The following is a 17,341-nucleotide window of genomic DNA, read 5'->3' as shown; positions in this document are numbered from 1 at the left end:
AATTTTTTTTAAAAAAAAAAAATTGAAAAATTAAAAGTTTTTAAAAAAAAAAAAAAAAAAAAAAAAAAAACATCTCATGTCTGCTCATATATTTTCTTTCATTTGCTTTAAAGGTTTGGTTTCAAAACCGTCGAGCCAAGATGAGGCGGCAGTTAAAAATCCAGAGCCAGCTCGCTCGGCCTCTCACGAAAGGAGACGACGGCATAAGTGAGCGGAGAAGCCCAGACCTCACGCAGACAGAAAGTTGCAGCAGCGAGGCTTGGGAGAGACAACAGGAAGGAGAGATCTACCCATGGACAAAAGCGCCGGCTTCTGTGCCGAGCGTACGGAAGCAGCCCGTGACCCTGAGGTTGGGGAAGTGGGAGAGGCCGGAGGGGCACAGCTCAGAGGAGCTCCGCTCCTGCAGCATCGCCAAGCTGCGGGCCAAAGCCAGAGAGCATGAGGCCGAGATCCATAACACTGTAAACATGTCAGGCAGTGACTTACAGGCACAAACACAGGAAACCGATGTCATTCCCAGTGACTAACAATGTTCCTTCTTCCTGTTTATACAGAAAAAAAACTCTGGACACCATCAGTGTACTGAACTTTTTGAACTTCTTGGCAAACATGTCGTCACTTTGCCTTAAATAACAGACCATTGACTAAATAGCTTATATTTAATGTATAATTTCTACGAAATCATTACTTATCAGATATTTTATCATACAACATGTTTAAATTTTATTTTCTTTTTTTACTCTTAATTCATGTAAAAAATGCATTTAACCTTTATTAACTTTGTGCATAAATTTATACTAAAAATAACTTATAAAATAAGTATATTTTTGCTCAGAAAGATTTGAATGTATCCATATTTTCTTGTTAAAATTCTTCTTTTGACATTCATTTCCTAAAAACACATTGAATGATAATGAATAAAGTATACATTTTAACTCCCTATAATTAATCGCCAAATAAGATAGTTTTTAATTATTTTGCATTTGACGACTAACTCCATTAAAAATGCAAAGCAACCCAGATTTGTGTAGTTTTAATTCTTACATTTAGTGTGGAGGTTCCTGCACACGCACGCTTGTGATGAAGAAATAATGTGACAATAATACTCACAAAGGTAAAAGGAGTAGAACAATTAAAATTCTTTGATTCTTTTCTTTCCATTTGGTACATTTATTGAGAACAAAACAAAATTTTGAGATTTATGTTATTCTCCCAGAAAAAAAAAAATGTTAAATGGACCTAAAGTCAACCAAAATAATAAAAAAAATGTAAAAAGAGTGCAAATTTTGTTCAGTTTTAACGCTGGACAAAATCAGCGTTAAAACTGAAGCGTTAGACTGATTGGAACCAATAAAAAGCTTTGTTTGGCTCACCAAAACCAAAACTCACAAAATGAATTTGAGTTGTGTTAACTTGTTATTTATTTATTTTTATTAACTTGTGAAGGACAAAAAACTCACAATAGTTATAAAAAAATCTCCAATTACTTAATCTTTTTTCTTTAACATTTGAAAAGAAATATCTTGTTAGTGGTGGGGTGTGTTTGCGTGCGTGTAGAGAGAGTGTTCAGCGGGCACCATAGGTAAACATAAGGGGCACAAAACATAAACCGACCCCCACTACACCCGCCGGCCTTTCGTCATGGGACCACTGATTTCTTTCAGTTTGTATTTTCAGTGTAATATCACAATTGCATCTGTTGAAGGAGGTTAGAAGTTCTCCACTTTATTTAAAATCTGGTCATTTTATTTGCACTCTTGTCTCCGAATGCAGTTTTCAGCACATCTTAAATGTGATTGATGGTATGTTAATGGAACGCTCCACTGTGCTGAAGCTCTATCAGATAACAATGACAAATGACAAATGCTAACATAAGGGCAATGCAAAAAATGGGATACAGTCAAGTGATTTCTAAATGAGTTCACTTATGACACCCCTGACCTCTTAGGTTGCAGCCAGGATGTCTGCATGTAAGAACACAGTCCTGTCAGGAAAAGGCGGAAACAGCTAAAAAATGAAATCATGAATCCTGGTCCTATTGAACAGATAAATTCCACAGACGACTCTTGACTATTCCAGGAGCTGCTAAGCAATTAGGTTTTTATTCTTGTCCTTATTGTTAATTCCACACTTTCCAAAAACACCTATAAAACTACAGAGGATAAGTCTGATTTTACCCTTAAATAAATACCAAACTGCAATTATTTGTCTTCAGAATCACAGACTGGATCTCAGAATTTCACCAGTATTAAACCTTTTTTTTAAGTCATACTCTAGATAGGATAAAAGGATAAGCAAGAAAAAAAGGCACTTCTTCTGATGATTCTAGTTTGAATCTTCTTTAAAGAGTCATCTTTAGGAGAGTCCTCACACAGTGCAGTGAGATACTGCCCCCTTCTGGGCATTAAGACGCTCCCACAAGCAGGAGAGATGGAGTGGTTTAGATCCACCTGCAATATTTACATTCACTTAAAATAAATTTACAAAATCAAGTAGGTTATATATTTCTTGGCAATGTAAAACTGCTTTACCAGCCGTTGTCTAAATGTGGTACAATAGACGATAACTTATAGTAGTGACAGTTTTTGAGTGAATGAGGTCAGTATGGGTTACTCACATTTTATAGACTCAAATTAAGCTCTGGTCTCACACTAATTATATTCCCTGAGTCAGAGGTTTGAACTCTGTCTGACAAGATCAGTGGGTCAAATTTTGCTTTTCTAAATAGGTTAGATCCAGCTTTTTTTTTTTTTTTCCATGTTAATGTGGGATGAATCTGCCCCTATTCTAGCCTTTTTTATATCCTCTATAATGTTATAATATAAGCATTGTTTTTCCTTATTTATGCAGTTTAGGATATGATAATACATGAAGAGGTGCAAGAACAGCTGGACTAGTTGTAAAATGCTAACCTACTTGACAAGTACAGTAATGGTGAATATATAACTCCACAATCTCTATGCAACAAATAAAATAAAATAAAAAACAGAAAAATCAGTTTAATCTTTATGAAAATGAAATGTTTTGCTCTGATGAGCAAACAAACAGATCAATTTGTCGTAAAGAATTAAAACTTGTGAACTGATCTGGTAGCAACTAATCTGAATTATCATTACCTATACAATATTTGGTCACACAAATGTGAATTTTCTCATATTTGACCCAAATTATGTGGGCTTGGTTTAGCTCTTACGGTGAGTAGTTTGTGCCATTTGGCAATTATAAATCATGCAAGCAAAGAACATGTGTGGAGTTCCACAAGGCTCCATTCTTGGGGCTACTTTTACTGAATATCTATGCACAATCCCTAATCACGAAATGTGTCCATGGCGACGAGAAAACCTCTGAGAAAGCCTGTATTAGCATACAATTTGTTGCCTTCTCTAAAACAGGAATTAAAGCATTATTGTTTACAACAGAATAGGCTAATTACTTTCATAAAAGATGAATAAGTGGCTTACAAGATGTATTTTACATTTTCCTTTTTCATAAGATGCTGAACATTTTCTGATTCAGTTGATGTACTTCTTGCTATTTATGTGTTTTTGTTCCTTTACTTTCCTGTAAACTACAATACATTATTCTAAATATGAATACGTTGCCTTGTCTCGTCTCAGAAGACGAAGCATCTTTCCAATAATAAGACTGTCAGAAATTTTAACAACCCCTAAATTTTGAAATTCCAATCTAATGAACTCCAGCAATGCTGCGAACATGATATTAATTAATGTCTGCTCCGCTTAGTGTTGGTTTTAGGTTGAACAAAGTCAATTACATACATTAAAACATTCAGCAGTTACGCGAAAAAGTACGTAAATCATTAATAGAACGTTGTTTTTTTTGTGTGTGTGTTTTTTTTTAAGCCCATTTAAGGGCGAGTTTTAATCAGCTGCTGTGAATGACGGACTACCATGCCTATGCCAATTAGTGTAATGAGCTGAGAAACCCACACCACCAGCAGCAGAAACTCTTCCCGGAGAGTCAGCGGCTAGTCAGAGCAAAAGCGAAGGAAACAGGACGCAGCTGCAGCGGCACAGTTCACGGTCAAACCTCCGAGCAGGGAAACTTTGTTTTGTTTTTTTTAACTCCCCTTTCCTTTGCCTCCACCACAAACGCTCAAAAGCTCCGCCGGTTTAGTCCGCTCTGAGTCTCAGGGAACCGCGTCGCTGGAAGCATGGCGGCCATCAAGGCGCTGGAGCAGTGGTGTAAAATTCAGTGTGATGGTTACAGAGATGTTGCCGTCACTAACATGACGACTTCATTCAGGAACGGACTGGCGTTTTGTGCTCTTATACACAAATACAGACCGGATCTCATGTAAGTATTTAAAATGTGTCAGATTTGTCTTGAACAAAGTCGTTCTGCTACCCTCAACAACTGATGAAACGTTTAAGAAAATATCTTTACTAGTTTTAATTAAGTTTTCACATCTGTTACCTCTGTAATTCATTTTTTGTTGTTTTTTTCCCCCCCCTCTCAGAGATTATGACTCACTAAAAAAGGAGGATGTGTTTGAGAACAATAGACTGGTAAGACGTGAGGTTGTTGAACATTTAGTTTACAAAATGAAGCAAATTTTAAACTGAAGCAAACCTGGGATGTGTTCCAAAACGCACATTTTTATTCAAACCAGATGCATGACTGCACAGGCAGCAGTGGGCAATATTTGTTCTGTCCCAGGCATTTCTGTTGCTCGTTTAATATTTAGCTGCATGTACATTTTTAATGGCACAGTCTACATTTTCACTTCAGATTTTCCTGCATTTATATATTTAAGCTCATTTATTTGGCTAACCTCCAGGTGATATAAGCAGAAAGGTTGTTTATTTAGTCCTCTGCCATCATAGCGGCTTCCTCTGAGAGTTGGGTCTCCTGCAGAGTACTACTCTTTGTATTACTTCCTTGTTGTCCTGGATGATCCTGACAGTCAGCAAAAAAAAAAAAAAACTGATCTCAGGGGAATGGCTGTCCAGCCTATTCATTTTGAATGAAGCTTGCTGTCATCTGCTATTCGATCCACATCATGATGGATCTCTCTGTACTCTTCAGTGTCACAAGACAAACCAATTTGAGGCCAGGGAGTAGAATGTTTGATTAGGCTAAGTTTTAAAATTCTGTTAATGCCCCCTGTGCTGAAACATGAGTGAAGTAATTTACACTCCTCTATATTTCATGAACAGTATCATGTTACTTATGGTGTTTTTTTTTTTTTTTTAATCTTGAGTAAAAAATGTGTTGGTAGCATGTGGTAAAGGTAGCTTTGCCTGCTTTAATTGTTACCAAAGGAGGTGCGTCTAGACTGATAAATGAACAATGCCCTGGTACAATTCCCCACAAGCTGGCAGGAAGTTGCATTCATTATTCATCATCCATTTTTTTTTTAACCTTTCTGAACCTTAGTACTGAATGCTCCCACTCTATTTAAAGTTACATTATTGTATGTACAAGAAGTTACTGAAATAATTATTCATTGTTAGGATATCTGTTTTTGTGTTGTGTGGCTGGACTGGCTCGTACATTACTTTTGCAACATTTATTTTCTTAAGGCCTTTCAAGTTGCAGAAGAGAAGTTGGGCATTCCAGCTTTGTTGGATGCTGAAGACATGGTGGCTTTAAAGATCCCTGACAGGCTGAGCATTCTAACTTATGTGTCTCAGTACTACAACTACTTCAAAGGACGACCTCCTAGTGAGTATCTTTTCCTTGGAAATTCTTTGTTCCATAAAAAAATGTCAAACATTGGTCATATATATCATTTGTTGGAGTGTGTCTTTCTCTTTAATAAAGTGTAACTTGTCAAAAGGCCAGCAGAGGGCTCCAAAGAAGAGCCATCAGAGAAGAAGAATCAACCAGTGGTCGCCAAAATGTTGGAGTCTAAATCTGGCGCGGAGAACTGTTTATCTTCCACTGTCGCTGCTCGCAAATCACCAAAGGTGGATGGAGCTGCTGCTGAGGTTAGCTTTGTTTGTCTTTTAATTAATTATCAATCAGTAGATTAAGTTTTTTCATTTTAGTTTTTTTTTCTCCCCCCAGAGGATGGTTTTGGCTGACAATGTAAATAAGACTGGAACTCTTAACAGCAAATGTGTCGCATGCAAGAGTCACGTCCATCTGGTGCAGAGACACTTTGTAGAAGGAAAACTCTACCACAGAAGCTGTTTCAAGTAAGGGAAGTCTATTATCGGGAATGTTTTTTGTAATATTTCATTTTTCCATTTGTAACATAAATGCTAACTTTCCTTAGGTGCACTGAGTGCTCCTGCGTACTTCATACAGGAAGTTACAAACCTGGGAAGAGTCCAGGCATGTTTGTCTGTAACACCCATCAGAACAGTTCCAAAACCTGCCTCTTGAACGCAACTGGATCACGCTATTCAGCTGTGCCACCAAACTGTGCTGCGAAGACTCTTCTGACGCCACCAACTGTATCCTCTGTGCTATCAGCCCCAATCAATGCTTTGCCAAAGTCATTAAGTCCTGCTCCAAATTCCCAGTCTTGGACAGCCTCAGCCCAGAAGACTCAGGCAGCCCGGCAGAGGTTTTTCCAAACTGTGCCGCAAGTTGCAGGATCTTCACCTGGAAATGGGAAGGCCATCATGTCCTCGGGAAATCCAAAGGTCCCTCTGAGTTCTGGTGACGGAAACGAGGCTAGGCAGACGATCGGAAAGGAACCAGGTGGGGGAAACTGCAACAATAACAACAAGAACCTGTTCACCATCAGATCTGCAGAAAGTCGGCAAGTATCGCTACAATAAAGTCCGTTTCTCTGAATGTGGACTTTATTTGATTGCGAGGACTTTCTTTCCTTTGTAGATTTTGCGTTGACCCAGTTTCAAAAGACTTCCCTGGTTTGAGGAAGAATAAAGGCAACCAAGACACAGCAGGGAACCGGGAAAGACAAACCGGTACCAGCCAAGCAAACAACGAGGAATCACAATGTCTGAAGACTATCAACAAGGACAACACCAGGCCAACAGCGGTACACACGACGGCCAAAGGTACGCTCCATGCAATTTCAGTTCACTTGTTCTTGATCCACTATTTGACATGTTGCCAACACCCCCACCTCAGCCTCATTCTTTCTGTCTGCCTCAGACATTTATAGAAAACAAAGCTCTTTTGTCATTGCTGCCCCATTTTACACAGCCAGAGCATTTGGCAGGCTTTTAGCTGACATTTCTGTCTCAAACTAATGAACTTTTATTGAACTGTCATTCTCCTGGGATGGATGCATGTGAATAGTTGTCAGTGGGTTTGAAGACTGCTGCATGATTGTTGGATTTAATTGTGAATGCTATCAGAGCTGTTTAATATTTATTTATTTAACAGTGTCAAGTCTTTTGAACTTAAATTACCTGCTTAGTTATATGTGCCTTGAGAATCCTGCAAATTACAAAATGTGGTTTTGCTCTCTTTGGGGGAATTTTTACGTGTACACAAAGATGATTTGTCCGTCTCCTGAGTGAGATTTCAAGACACTAGCTGCTGTGGGGGAAACGAAACAAAGTCACTGCAAGCATGACTGTTTCAAAGAAAGATATGAAATGATGGCAATAGTCAACATTTTTGAGTTATACTTAATATGATACTTGAGGTCTGGTGGCTCAGAACGCGATATGCTAAATCATTCTTTTTTTTTTTTTTAATTGCACATGTAGTAGAAGTGTGTGGCAGGTCTTATGTTAGTTGTAATTTGTAGTGCTGCCTGCAGATGACACTATGCTACAGTTTTTATTTTATTTTATTGTTTTCAAAAACAGTTTACTACTGACCATGCAGATGGGCTGTTTTAATGACATGTTTGCTTTTTAATTTTTTTTTCTTTTTTTTTCTTTGTCCCCCCTCATTGTTTCTACAGGTCCCGTCTACCAGGAGTGGCAAACAAATCTCACACCAGTGAAAGCTGAGCAAGGATTAAAGTACGTGTTTGCAAGTATATTAATATTCACTAATGCCAATTAGTTCAGACACAAGTCCAAGGGTCGCATTAAGTCTTGGAAGAATGTACGTGTCTGACCTCTCAGCTTATCCACTCTCTAGAATGCAGACTCGCCGAATTTCCTCCATTCCTCTTGTTGTTGACTGGCTCAGAGTTCAGCCGCTCGCTCTGTCTCCCATCTTAACAAGCCCCAAGGAGTGCCTGGCCTGACTGTCTCTACGCTAACTCTTAATTTTAACCTCTCTGTTCAATGTTTCATCACTCTTTACATCATTTTAACATTACAAAATACAAGGTGAGGCAGTCTAATCTGTTTTTCATTCTTTAAAAACTTTAAAGCATTTGATGTTGTTTTTTTTTTGGATTTTGTTGAACTGTTTTATTTATTTATTTTTTTACTGTTTCTCTTCTGTAGAGCTTGTCAACCTGAACATCCTTCACTTTGCTACACAACCACAACTTCATGTAATGTTCCCATTAGTCCAACAAGGCCTCCCACAGGTCAGACACCTGCACTACCTCCAGTTGCCCTTCGTCTGTCTGAACCCATGTGCGTAAAGGAAGTCAATCCCAGGAAACCCCTGCCTATCTGTGAAGGCGTCGGTGAGACTTTTGTTTGAATAATGATTGCATCAAGCAAATGTAAAACATTTTGTGTTTTTGATATATTTTAGATTTTTTTGTTTTGTTTATGTAGTTCCAATTCACAATTGATGTCACTTTGAGGCACTTTGATTATTTTGCCTGATTCAAATTTGTCGCATTCATTCCAGTCTGACACAATTGTGGTTTGTATCCATTTACATACAGTTCAGTTCAAATGTAATTGATTTCAATGCACAGCTTCATTGAGTCAAAGCTACTGTGATGAATTGACTTTTTTTTTTCTTTTTCTTTTTTATTGTATCACAAGTCTACATTCAGATACACTTCTGTACATTGCCTCAGATCTGATGTGGGATTTTATCCCATTATCACATGCAAATTGGAGGGGAAAAAAGTAACATTTTTCTAACAGGCAATGCACTCTATTGTACATGGTCGGTATTTCTTGTCTAGCACCTCTGAAATCAAAGTGGGTCTTATGAGCCATGTCAGAACATAAAAAGGTTAAATTCTTTTGCATAATCAGTCTAATGTAACTTTAAGTTGCAAGTAAAAATAATACAGAATAAATATTAAAACGGCTACATTAAAGGCAGAAGATCAGATTTTCATTAGGGAAACGCAAACCTCTACTCAAACTTTCCTAATGTTGCCAGATGACTTGTAGTTTCAACCAGTGGCGTGAACTGAAGAGTGATAAAAGAGGAACATCTTTTCCATCATGGGCGTAGGCAGATGCAAATGTTACTGCGATGAATCTATTGCAGGCTGAACTTCTGAACTGCCAATCTAAGATGTGTAAAACCTCCTGTTCCTCTTCTTAGGCTTAAAACAAGGTAGTTGCTCACCTGTGAAATCCCCACTCAGACCTCCAGCTGTGGAATCTATTAATTCAACAACTGCTTTAGACATTCTCGAGAATCCTTCAGGTTGGTTTCCACTTGCTTTTAAAAAATGATCAAAGCCAGACAGTGTGTAGATCTTGAGTTTTTTGTAAGTCAATTTTGACAATGCTGTCTGAAAAGCTGGCATGAAAGGACCATCTAATCCCGTTTTATCTACCTCTTAGCTGCTAAAAAGGGAAAGTATTTGTCACCCAACGCCGCCTTCAGGACTGAAATGAGGTCACCCTCTGTAAGTTTCCTCCATTAAGTATCTTAAGAGATTAATTAACACTAACGCAAATATGCTTTCATTACATTCTTGGTGAAAAATTGCAGAGCTTCTTTAGGTTAAGAGTAAAAATTTATAATTAAAATAATCCTGCCTTTTTTTCTTTTTCTTTTTTTTTTCTCCCCAATCAGTGGATGTTTCATCACATTCCGGTAGAGCAAATTGAGAAGGAGCTGGATGATATTGAGATGAACCTGGTTCAGCTGGAGAGGGAGGGCGTTGAGCTGGAAAAGCAGCTCCGCAGCTATGAGGAAGGTTGGTTAGCCTTTTCCAAAAACTGACACTTATTGCACTTGCTTTTGTAGAAGAATAATTTCTGCTTTCTGCTCAGACACTTTCGGTGTTGGATTCTTTTAGCAGATGCCATTTGTGTTTTCTATTAAAGAAACTTTGCTAAAATGTTCATTAATTGCATCCAATAATTGGCACTCAGCTCTGTATCTCTCTGTCCTTTATGTTCCTGCTGTTATCTAATGTTTTTACGCTGGCATTTAAGATGAGCTTCACTTTTCATGTCTTCTGGTCAGACATGCATTGGTCTTGGAGGTGAATAATCCACTGTCCACTCAGTGGCCACCACTCGCTTATTTGCAGCAAATGATATACACCCAAATATATTTTACATTTGTATGGACTTCTGAATCCCGGGGGGATGTCAGAGTTGTGCCCCGATTGCCTCACACATTCACTCACTGTCTGCAGGGTAAATTACCTGCCATCTCTATTACAGTTATTGCTGCCAAATGAGGTGAGAGGCACAGCCAGCCCACAGAGATGCAGTCTCTCCTTTGTGGTTGTGGGAGTGGGGGGGACCTGATTGCTTTGCTCAAGGTCAACATGACTGGGGTATTGCAACATTAAAATATTAAACTTTCTAGCCGTATAAACTCTCTATGACTAATGCATATTGGGATTTGATGCACAAAGGATCATACACTTTTGTGCGTCATTCAGGAGGTGACAAAATGTATTTGGTTGTAGGTAATCCCTAATTACAGCACCATCTTATGTTTTATGCTGAATTGTAGGTTTTTGTGTGAGTTATGAGTTCTAACTGCCTGGACACTGCATCAGGTGTGACCTATTGGCAGCAGAGTCCATCCAGCTGGTCCAAAAAGCTTTACAAAGTGTGAATGTCTGACCACTAATGTCTGGTATCATACAAAATCTTGTCCAAGCAGTCCATTGCGATTTTGTGCACAGTGATTGCAATTATGGTTACCATTTGATATAAAGACAGTGTGTTACTTTAACTATTTGTATTTTTTTTCTTCTTTTAATATAATTTGTGCCCCTCTTTATATATTTGGACATTAGAATTGTGAGCATGTTGGAAGGCTGCTGTCGGGTTTGTAAGGGTATTTCTAGACTATCGGTCATCTCTGTCAACTTGTATTTATATTCATTTTCTGGTTTTAAGGTTGATTTCAATAGAAAAACCTTAACTAGGTTTGGGACTGAGTATCAAATTAGTCAAACTGGAATTCTCAAAGTGCATAGGAACCATTGACTAAACAAATGTATTCTGGGTCAAGACAAGTACCTCTTTTGCGGGGACAGAGTACATTTTGTTTAATCTACCAGTTCAACTGCAGTCAGTCCTTAAGGCTCTGACCTATAAATGACCTGATCTTTAATCGGATTTTTAACTGGTTTAATTTTAATCTCAAGTGTGGGAAAAACCACATGGCACAGATTCTACAATGTCATTCTTCATTAAAACAAAGATGAACAAAATGTAAGAGTTCAGCTCAAACTCTAAAAAAAAATCTCCTCACCATGACTGCATCATCAGGCTGGCAAGATGAAGCTATTATTGAAAAGTATTGTACCTCTCAAGACCATTGCAGGGGGCTCTGTAATGGCCTTTAACTCATGTTGATTTCCATAAGTCTCTCTTAATCTCTGTCTTCCAGTCTTTTATAAATATTTAAACAGATCAGTTCATTATTTTTTATTTTTTTCAAATATCTTAAGTTGGTGATCAAAATCAAATCTGAGCTTCATTTTGGAAATTTCTCCCCTGATCTCAATGCACTCCTGCTTGATTGAAACGGTATAATGGACTGTTAGAACTGAACATTTTAGAGCAGCTTGTGATGCTCAGTGTTCAGATTAAATAAGAAAGTTAAGCACTTATGTTTTACACGGAAGTAATTACAATTAGTTTTGCAGAAAAAAATGTTTTGCATTATGTGCAACACATGTTTAATACTAAAATTGCAAAAAAGTGACTATTAGACTTACATCTTTAACTCCATCCCAAAAGGTGAAGCACTTCTGTCCCAAACTTAAAATTCACAGAAATCTATCCTGTAAATGATCTGGTCAAAACAAGTTAATCACCTTTATAATATATATATATATATATATATATATATATTCTTTGTGCTCATTTTTTAATTTATTCACATGAATCTTTGCGTCGTCATTGTTCATCTGCAAGATGCACAGTTCTGAAGATGTACATAAATGCTTAATTTGTCCCTGCATGATTTCCTTTACTCCAGCTGGACACATTTAAATGAGATCTGTTGACTTGTGTCAGCCAAACAGAACGGATGAGTTGCATGTAAAAAGAAAAAAAAAAAACTCACTTGAAGCTTTGACTAAAATTTTTATGAATTTAAATGAACTGCCCCTTATTGCTGTGTACATATTGGTAATACAACTACTAATTCCAGAATACTAATATCTTCTGAAATGCAACTTGTACATCAATCTGTTTGCAGAGGGAGAAGGGGACATATTAATGGATCCACTGATGGTAGACTGGTTTAACCTCATTCGCAAAAAACAGATGTACATCAGGAAGGAATCTGAGCTTGTTTACCTGTGAGTAATACTTTATAGATGCATTTTTAAGTGTGTGTGTGGATATACATGTGAACTTGTTTCAAAGCTAAAAATACCACAGACTTGTGATCTGTAACCAAACCACATAATTTAAGATGTCTGGCAGCTTAACAAACATTTCACTGCAGAGCCAGGACTCAGGAGCTGGAGCAACAGCAGCCAGGAGTGGAGGGAGAACTTCGGCGGCTGCTGGAAAAGCCAGGTAGAACTAGGATCACCAATATTTTTAACCTGCTTCCCACCCAGACAGGCCTTTGTCCCAATTATGAGACGCTTTGATCACCAGTCGCCATAAGCTGTGGGCACACTGCTCTGATATTTGATAGTGTTCCTGTTTAAAAGTAGGAACTCCTTTTCAAACAGAAAAGTAGTGGCAAGCTCATTTTTGTTTATGTATACACACGTTTTCTCTTGTCTTACTGATTTCTTGGTTTTAAAAATAAATGAATAGTAAATATTTACCATACAATATATTTTGAAAGAGTTGGCTGTGGAATTTGAGATATAAAGAATACACTAAATGCATGCTTGGGCTATGGGAAATATTTCTAGTTTGCAACATAAACTGAAGGCATGGAGAGCTCTTTTCCATGCAGGCAAACACGATGTGAAAATGTCAACTAATGTCCAGTTTGAGTCTGGACACACCTCACAACAAGATGAGAATCACGACCGTCGTCTATATAATCCAATCACAGATCACTTGAAGTCGAGAGACGAGCAACACAGGGAGAGGAAGCTGCTGCAGCAACTGATGGAGATTGTTGATGGTAGAAATGCGATTGTGGAGGTGCTTGACGAAGACAGGTTGAGGTAATGAATGTTTAGAAGTACTTTTAAGAATTTGTCAAATGCATTTTGTAGGTTTATCTGGAGCTTATATTTATTTTTTCATCAGGGAAGTGGAAGAGGACAAACAGTTGAATAAGATGATGCAAGATCTTGGTAAGCACTTAACCATAAAAAAAATACTGTTTTTCCAAGACACCTTAATAAGCCATTTAATTTATTTTTTTCCTGGGGAGAACAGGAGTGAAGAAAAGCAAAACTAAAAGGAAATCCTCCATCTCAAAAATCTTCAAGCGAAGAAGTAAAAGACGGGTTGAATGATGATCGAGAGAATATTATGTGTAACTTTTATAACATTCTTCTAAACAAAAGTCATGTTTATAAAACTGAAATGAATTAAAAATTGAGCAGTGGTTGACATGTTAAATGTTGGTTCAAAATTCACATGCAGTTCTTTTTTTTATTTTTAAGATGGCTTTGTTTTTTCCTTCCAGGATTTTTCTCACACATTGCTTCACTGTTAAAATGTTGTTTTAAGCTTTGTTTAAAAAAAAAAAAGTATATTCTACCAGAACACTGCACACAAAGACTCCCACAATTTACACATTTGTGTTAGAAAAGTATGAAATTGATATTCTAACTAGAATTTGATGTGTAATTAAAAAAAATAAATATTGCATTTAGTTAAACACTATCCTGTATTTTAGGTTGTGACCAACATTTTAAAGTCTAAAATACAGAGAAAGTCTGGCTGCTCTTTTATGTGCACGGTCCTTCAAAAGTCTTGGTCCAAAATTGAATTATTTAAGTATTTATTTAATAATGGATTTTAACTAATTTACCAAAAGGATATTGAAGGTCTTCCTCATTAACTTCGGATGTGTCTGGAGCCACACATGTTGAGCTGCTGCAGGCTGTGGCTCATCTCCCGCTGTACTGTAGGTGGCAGCCTGGGTATGCAGTATCACAAGGCAAGAACTTGGGGAAATCCAATTTGCCACAGTACAGACAGTTAATTTCTTTGCTAATTTTATAAATGCCACAAAAAGTGTTCAGCTGTGCTGATGCAATAACATTATGTGAAAGAGGATTAGGCAGAGCTGTAGCTCATGGCTGAGGAAAAGGCTTACAAACTATAGGTTGTATTAAGCATTTTATCTCGAAACCAGGTTTAATTAAACATTACTCTTTGCTGATATCTGCATCAGAATGGCTCCATACCTGAGCTATTAAAATGTTCAAAGGACATGTGGAGTTGCTCATCTGTGAAAATGTCTTTTTGCTGTGTTTGTGAGAAAATGTTTTATAATTTTACACCCTGAAGGTGCTATTAAACCGTCTGTACACTTTTCTATTTATTATAATTTAAAACTTGAAATCTATTCAATAAAAATCCTTCTAACACTGCTATGCATAGTGACTTTTTTTTTTCTTTTTACCCAGATTATTAAACTAAGGTGATCCCTTTTTAAGAGTGTTTTGCGGTTTGATGCAAAAACGAGACGCTCGTATGGAAGGCTAAGCGTCGACTTGAAAATGGCATTACGTTTTGCTTTTAATGAAGCCTTTTTAAAAGCAAAGTTAAAATGGATCCAATAAACCGATGACGGTAAATTAACAAAACTTCTCTCATTTTGAGATGCATGAAATCGTGATCACAAACTTGGAACAAAAATCTTTCTAGCTGAGCAGAGTTGGGGATGATATTGGTACAAAAAAAAAAAAACGCCACGCGTGATGTGGGTGACAGTCAAGACTGAATGTGTGATATTAGAGTTAATTAAAGCTTTGCGCCCCATCTACTGCGAATGCTTGCACTTCTGCAATTAAGAATCAAAGGCGAGGGCTTAGTGTCGGGTGGGGTTTGGTGGTTGGGGTGTCTAATACACGGCTTTAACAGGAATGGGGGACCTGATTTGCCGAGCTCCTAGCGACAAGCATTAACAACAGCCTCAAATTAGAGGTACATTAATATTCATAAGTAAAACAATTCATCCCGTGAATGTGTGATGAAATGGAATCCTCTGAGGTGAGCTCTCATGTCCAGGCTGCCATCATTCATTAAAATATGCCATTACCCATGAAGTGCTTAATCTTTATGAAAGGGTGGTAAAAATCAGTTTGAGGTGGAATCTCTACAACTGTTGAGCATATCTTTATATTGTTAATCCTGTACATTTTTAGGACTGACAAAATACATTTGGATTTTTCTTTTTTTTTGGGATGAAGATGCATGAATTATTAGAGGTTTAATCGGTGTAACGGTTTTTACGGCCTCGTGCAGCACGATCTAGATTTTGCTTCCTCTTGTTTCAGCCCCTGCCAGATTCTCTGCCACTAGCCTGTAATTATGATCCTCGAGGTAATTTTATCAGCCTCATTAGCTCTGATGAGTAAACGAGAAGCGCGCTCCTAATTTATTGGCCATTCAGGATGGAGGTTTTATTCTCATCAGAGAGATCATAATATTTGTATAGAGAGAAAAAGGGAGGGAGAGATGCGCACAGTTGTCAGTTACACGTCTCTTAGACCAACACTGAAATCGAGGCTTAGAATAAGTAGTCATTCTGTGTTAAGTGTGCATTTTATTTAACGGGTGCCACTGTGACGAGCAAGCCTTAAATAAAAAAACAAAACAAAAAAAAGAACTCAAGTTTCTTGATTCAGTCAGTATTTTCAATGAAATGCATTTAAGTTTATCTTCCTGCACAAAAATGAGATTCTCACACTTCTGAAAACAAAATCGCATTGTTTTCTTTGGCTGTGGCGCGCTGTTGAGTGGAGATTATCCATTTACTGTTGGAGAATGCGTTGGGAGAGCGGGGGTAAATATGCTCACAAAATTCGGTGAGTGTGTGTAGAAATTTGCATTGAGGGGAAATTATGCATGCTGGCTAGTGGAAATGAAATGTATAAAGTCCATGACTGGTAGGACTTGACAAGTGCAGCTTTCATCCATCTCAAATGAATAATTTTCACTTCCCTTAAACATCCTTAATCCAACCATGTTATCAGCGGGCATGCAGGATCCTGCCAGACTTTCCTCCTTAACGGCACAGCAACTTTCAACTTGCCAGAGATTCTGCTCTGCAGTTTCTTACCACATGGTCTTAGGGACTCGCTCTTATCCCTCCCTGCTGGTTTTGTGGATCAGTGAAATTCCTTCAAAACACAATATATACATAACGTAAGTCTTAATAGATAGCGGAATGTCTCACTCTACCCTCCTCTGTGCTGCCTCAGAGGTCGACTTAATGCACCGTATTTTACCTCTGATTCACACTGGCAGGGAACTCGGAGGATGGTGGCTAAAAAACCTATTTGCTCAGTGGCCCTTTGTCCTCTATTTCAAATTTCGGTGACAGACCCTTCCATGCTTGTATAATGTGGTCTGGAATTTCGTTTGGCTGTAAAGGGATAAAGGAAGATATTCATGGTAAATTACTCATTTACAACCCAGCATTTGGACTTATTTCCAGGGATATTTTCTTGTCGTCTTTGCTGGGGGAAAAAATAAAAAGGCGCTGGAAAATACCCTGCTCAGCATCCCAATCCTTTTAATTTATGCGACGTGCCACATTTTCTTAACGCCACCAACAATAAACAATGAAATGTGTAATTGCTGTTTATGCTGCTAATCCGCGTGATAGCCTCTAATATGAAGGGTTACCTGGCTATTTTCAATATCCGTGCTCTCAGAAGCCTCGGCTTGCGATAAGAATATTAACCTCATCAATTTCAGGTAACTTTCAACGCTTTAACATCTTGTCTCTAAGACCTACGTGTTAGCAGGAGTCTCAGCCTTGGCATTTAGTGACATTTTAAGCCTTTTAACAGAATCCAGACAGGGATTTGCCGTTTCCACCAAAGGAAAATAATTTATATCCTCCTTTCTGAGAAACTGTGGGTAGAAGGATTAAATGCACCAGAGAGATTTGTATGTGGTGCAAGTAAAACAATATTGTGACTCAGTTAATA

The 17,341-nt window shown here is 37.8% G+C and overlaps 2 protein-coding genes across 2 annotated transcripts in view; both read left to right on the top strand.

Annotated features, from left to right (window-relative positions):
• Positions 1 to 1,019, top strand: part of LOC106960488 (retinal homeobox protein Rx1) — a 5,629-nt gene extending 4,610 nt beyond the window's left edge. Inside the window, exon 3 of the mRNA XM_015053616.1 lies at positions 114 to 1,019. Within this exon, the coding sequence (XP_014909102.1) occupies positions 114 to 527 (414 nt within the window). The 3' untranslated portion in view covers positions 528 to 1,019. The remainder of the gene's footprint in view (positions 1 to 113) is intronic.
• A 2,869-nt stretch (positions 1,020 to 3,888) lies between these two features.
• micall2a (mical-like 2a) lies at positions 3,889 to 14,773 on the top strand. Its single transcript, XM_015053632.1, is given in 17 exon segments — positions 3,889 to 4,317; positions 4,481 to 4,529; positions 5,547 to 5,688; positions 5,788 to 5,954; positions 6,034 to 6,164; positions 6,245 to 6,736; positions 6,814 to 6,998; positions 7,859 to 7,919; positions 8,355 to 8,542; positions 9,370 to 9,474; positions 9,615 to 9,679; positions 9,850 to 9,973; positions 12,451 to 12,553; positions 12,703 to 12,776; positions 13,273 to 13,387; positions 13,473 to 13,519; positions 13,605 to 14,773. Coding segments are annotated over 17 exon segments (2,271 nt in total). The 5' UTR covers positions 3,889 to 4,174; the 3' UTR covers positions 13,685 to 14,773.
• The last annotated feature ends 2,568 nt before the right edge of the window (positions 14,774 to 17,341 follow it).

Source organism: Poecilia latipinna, unplaced genomic scaffold (assembly GCF_001443285.1).
Source record: "Poecilia latipinna isolate Pla-1442-1.1 unplaced genomic scaffold, P_latipinna-1.0 Scaffold1188, whole genome shotgun sequence".
Classification (NCBI taxonomy): Eukaryota; Metazoa; Chordata; class Actinopteri; order Cyprinodontiformes; family Poeciliidae; genus Poecilia; species Poecilia latipinna.
Note: the sequence above shows the minus strand (reverse complement) of the source record. Positions and strands in the feature narration are given on the sequence as shown.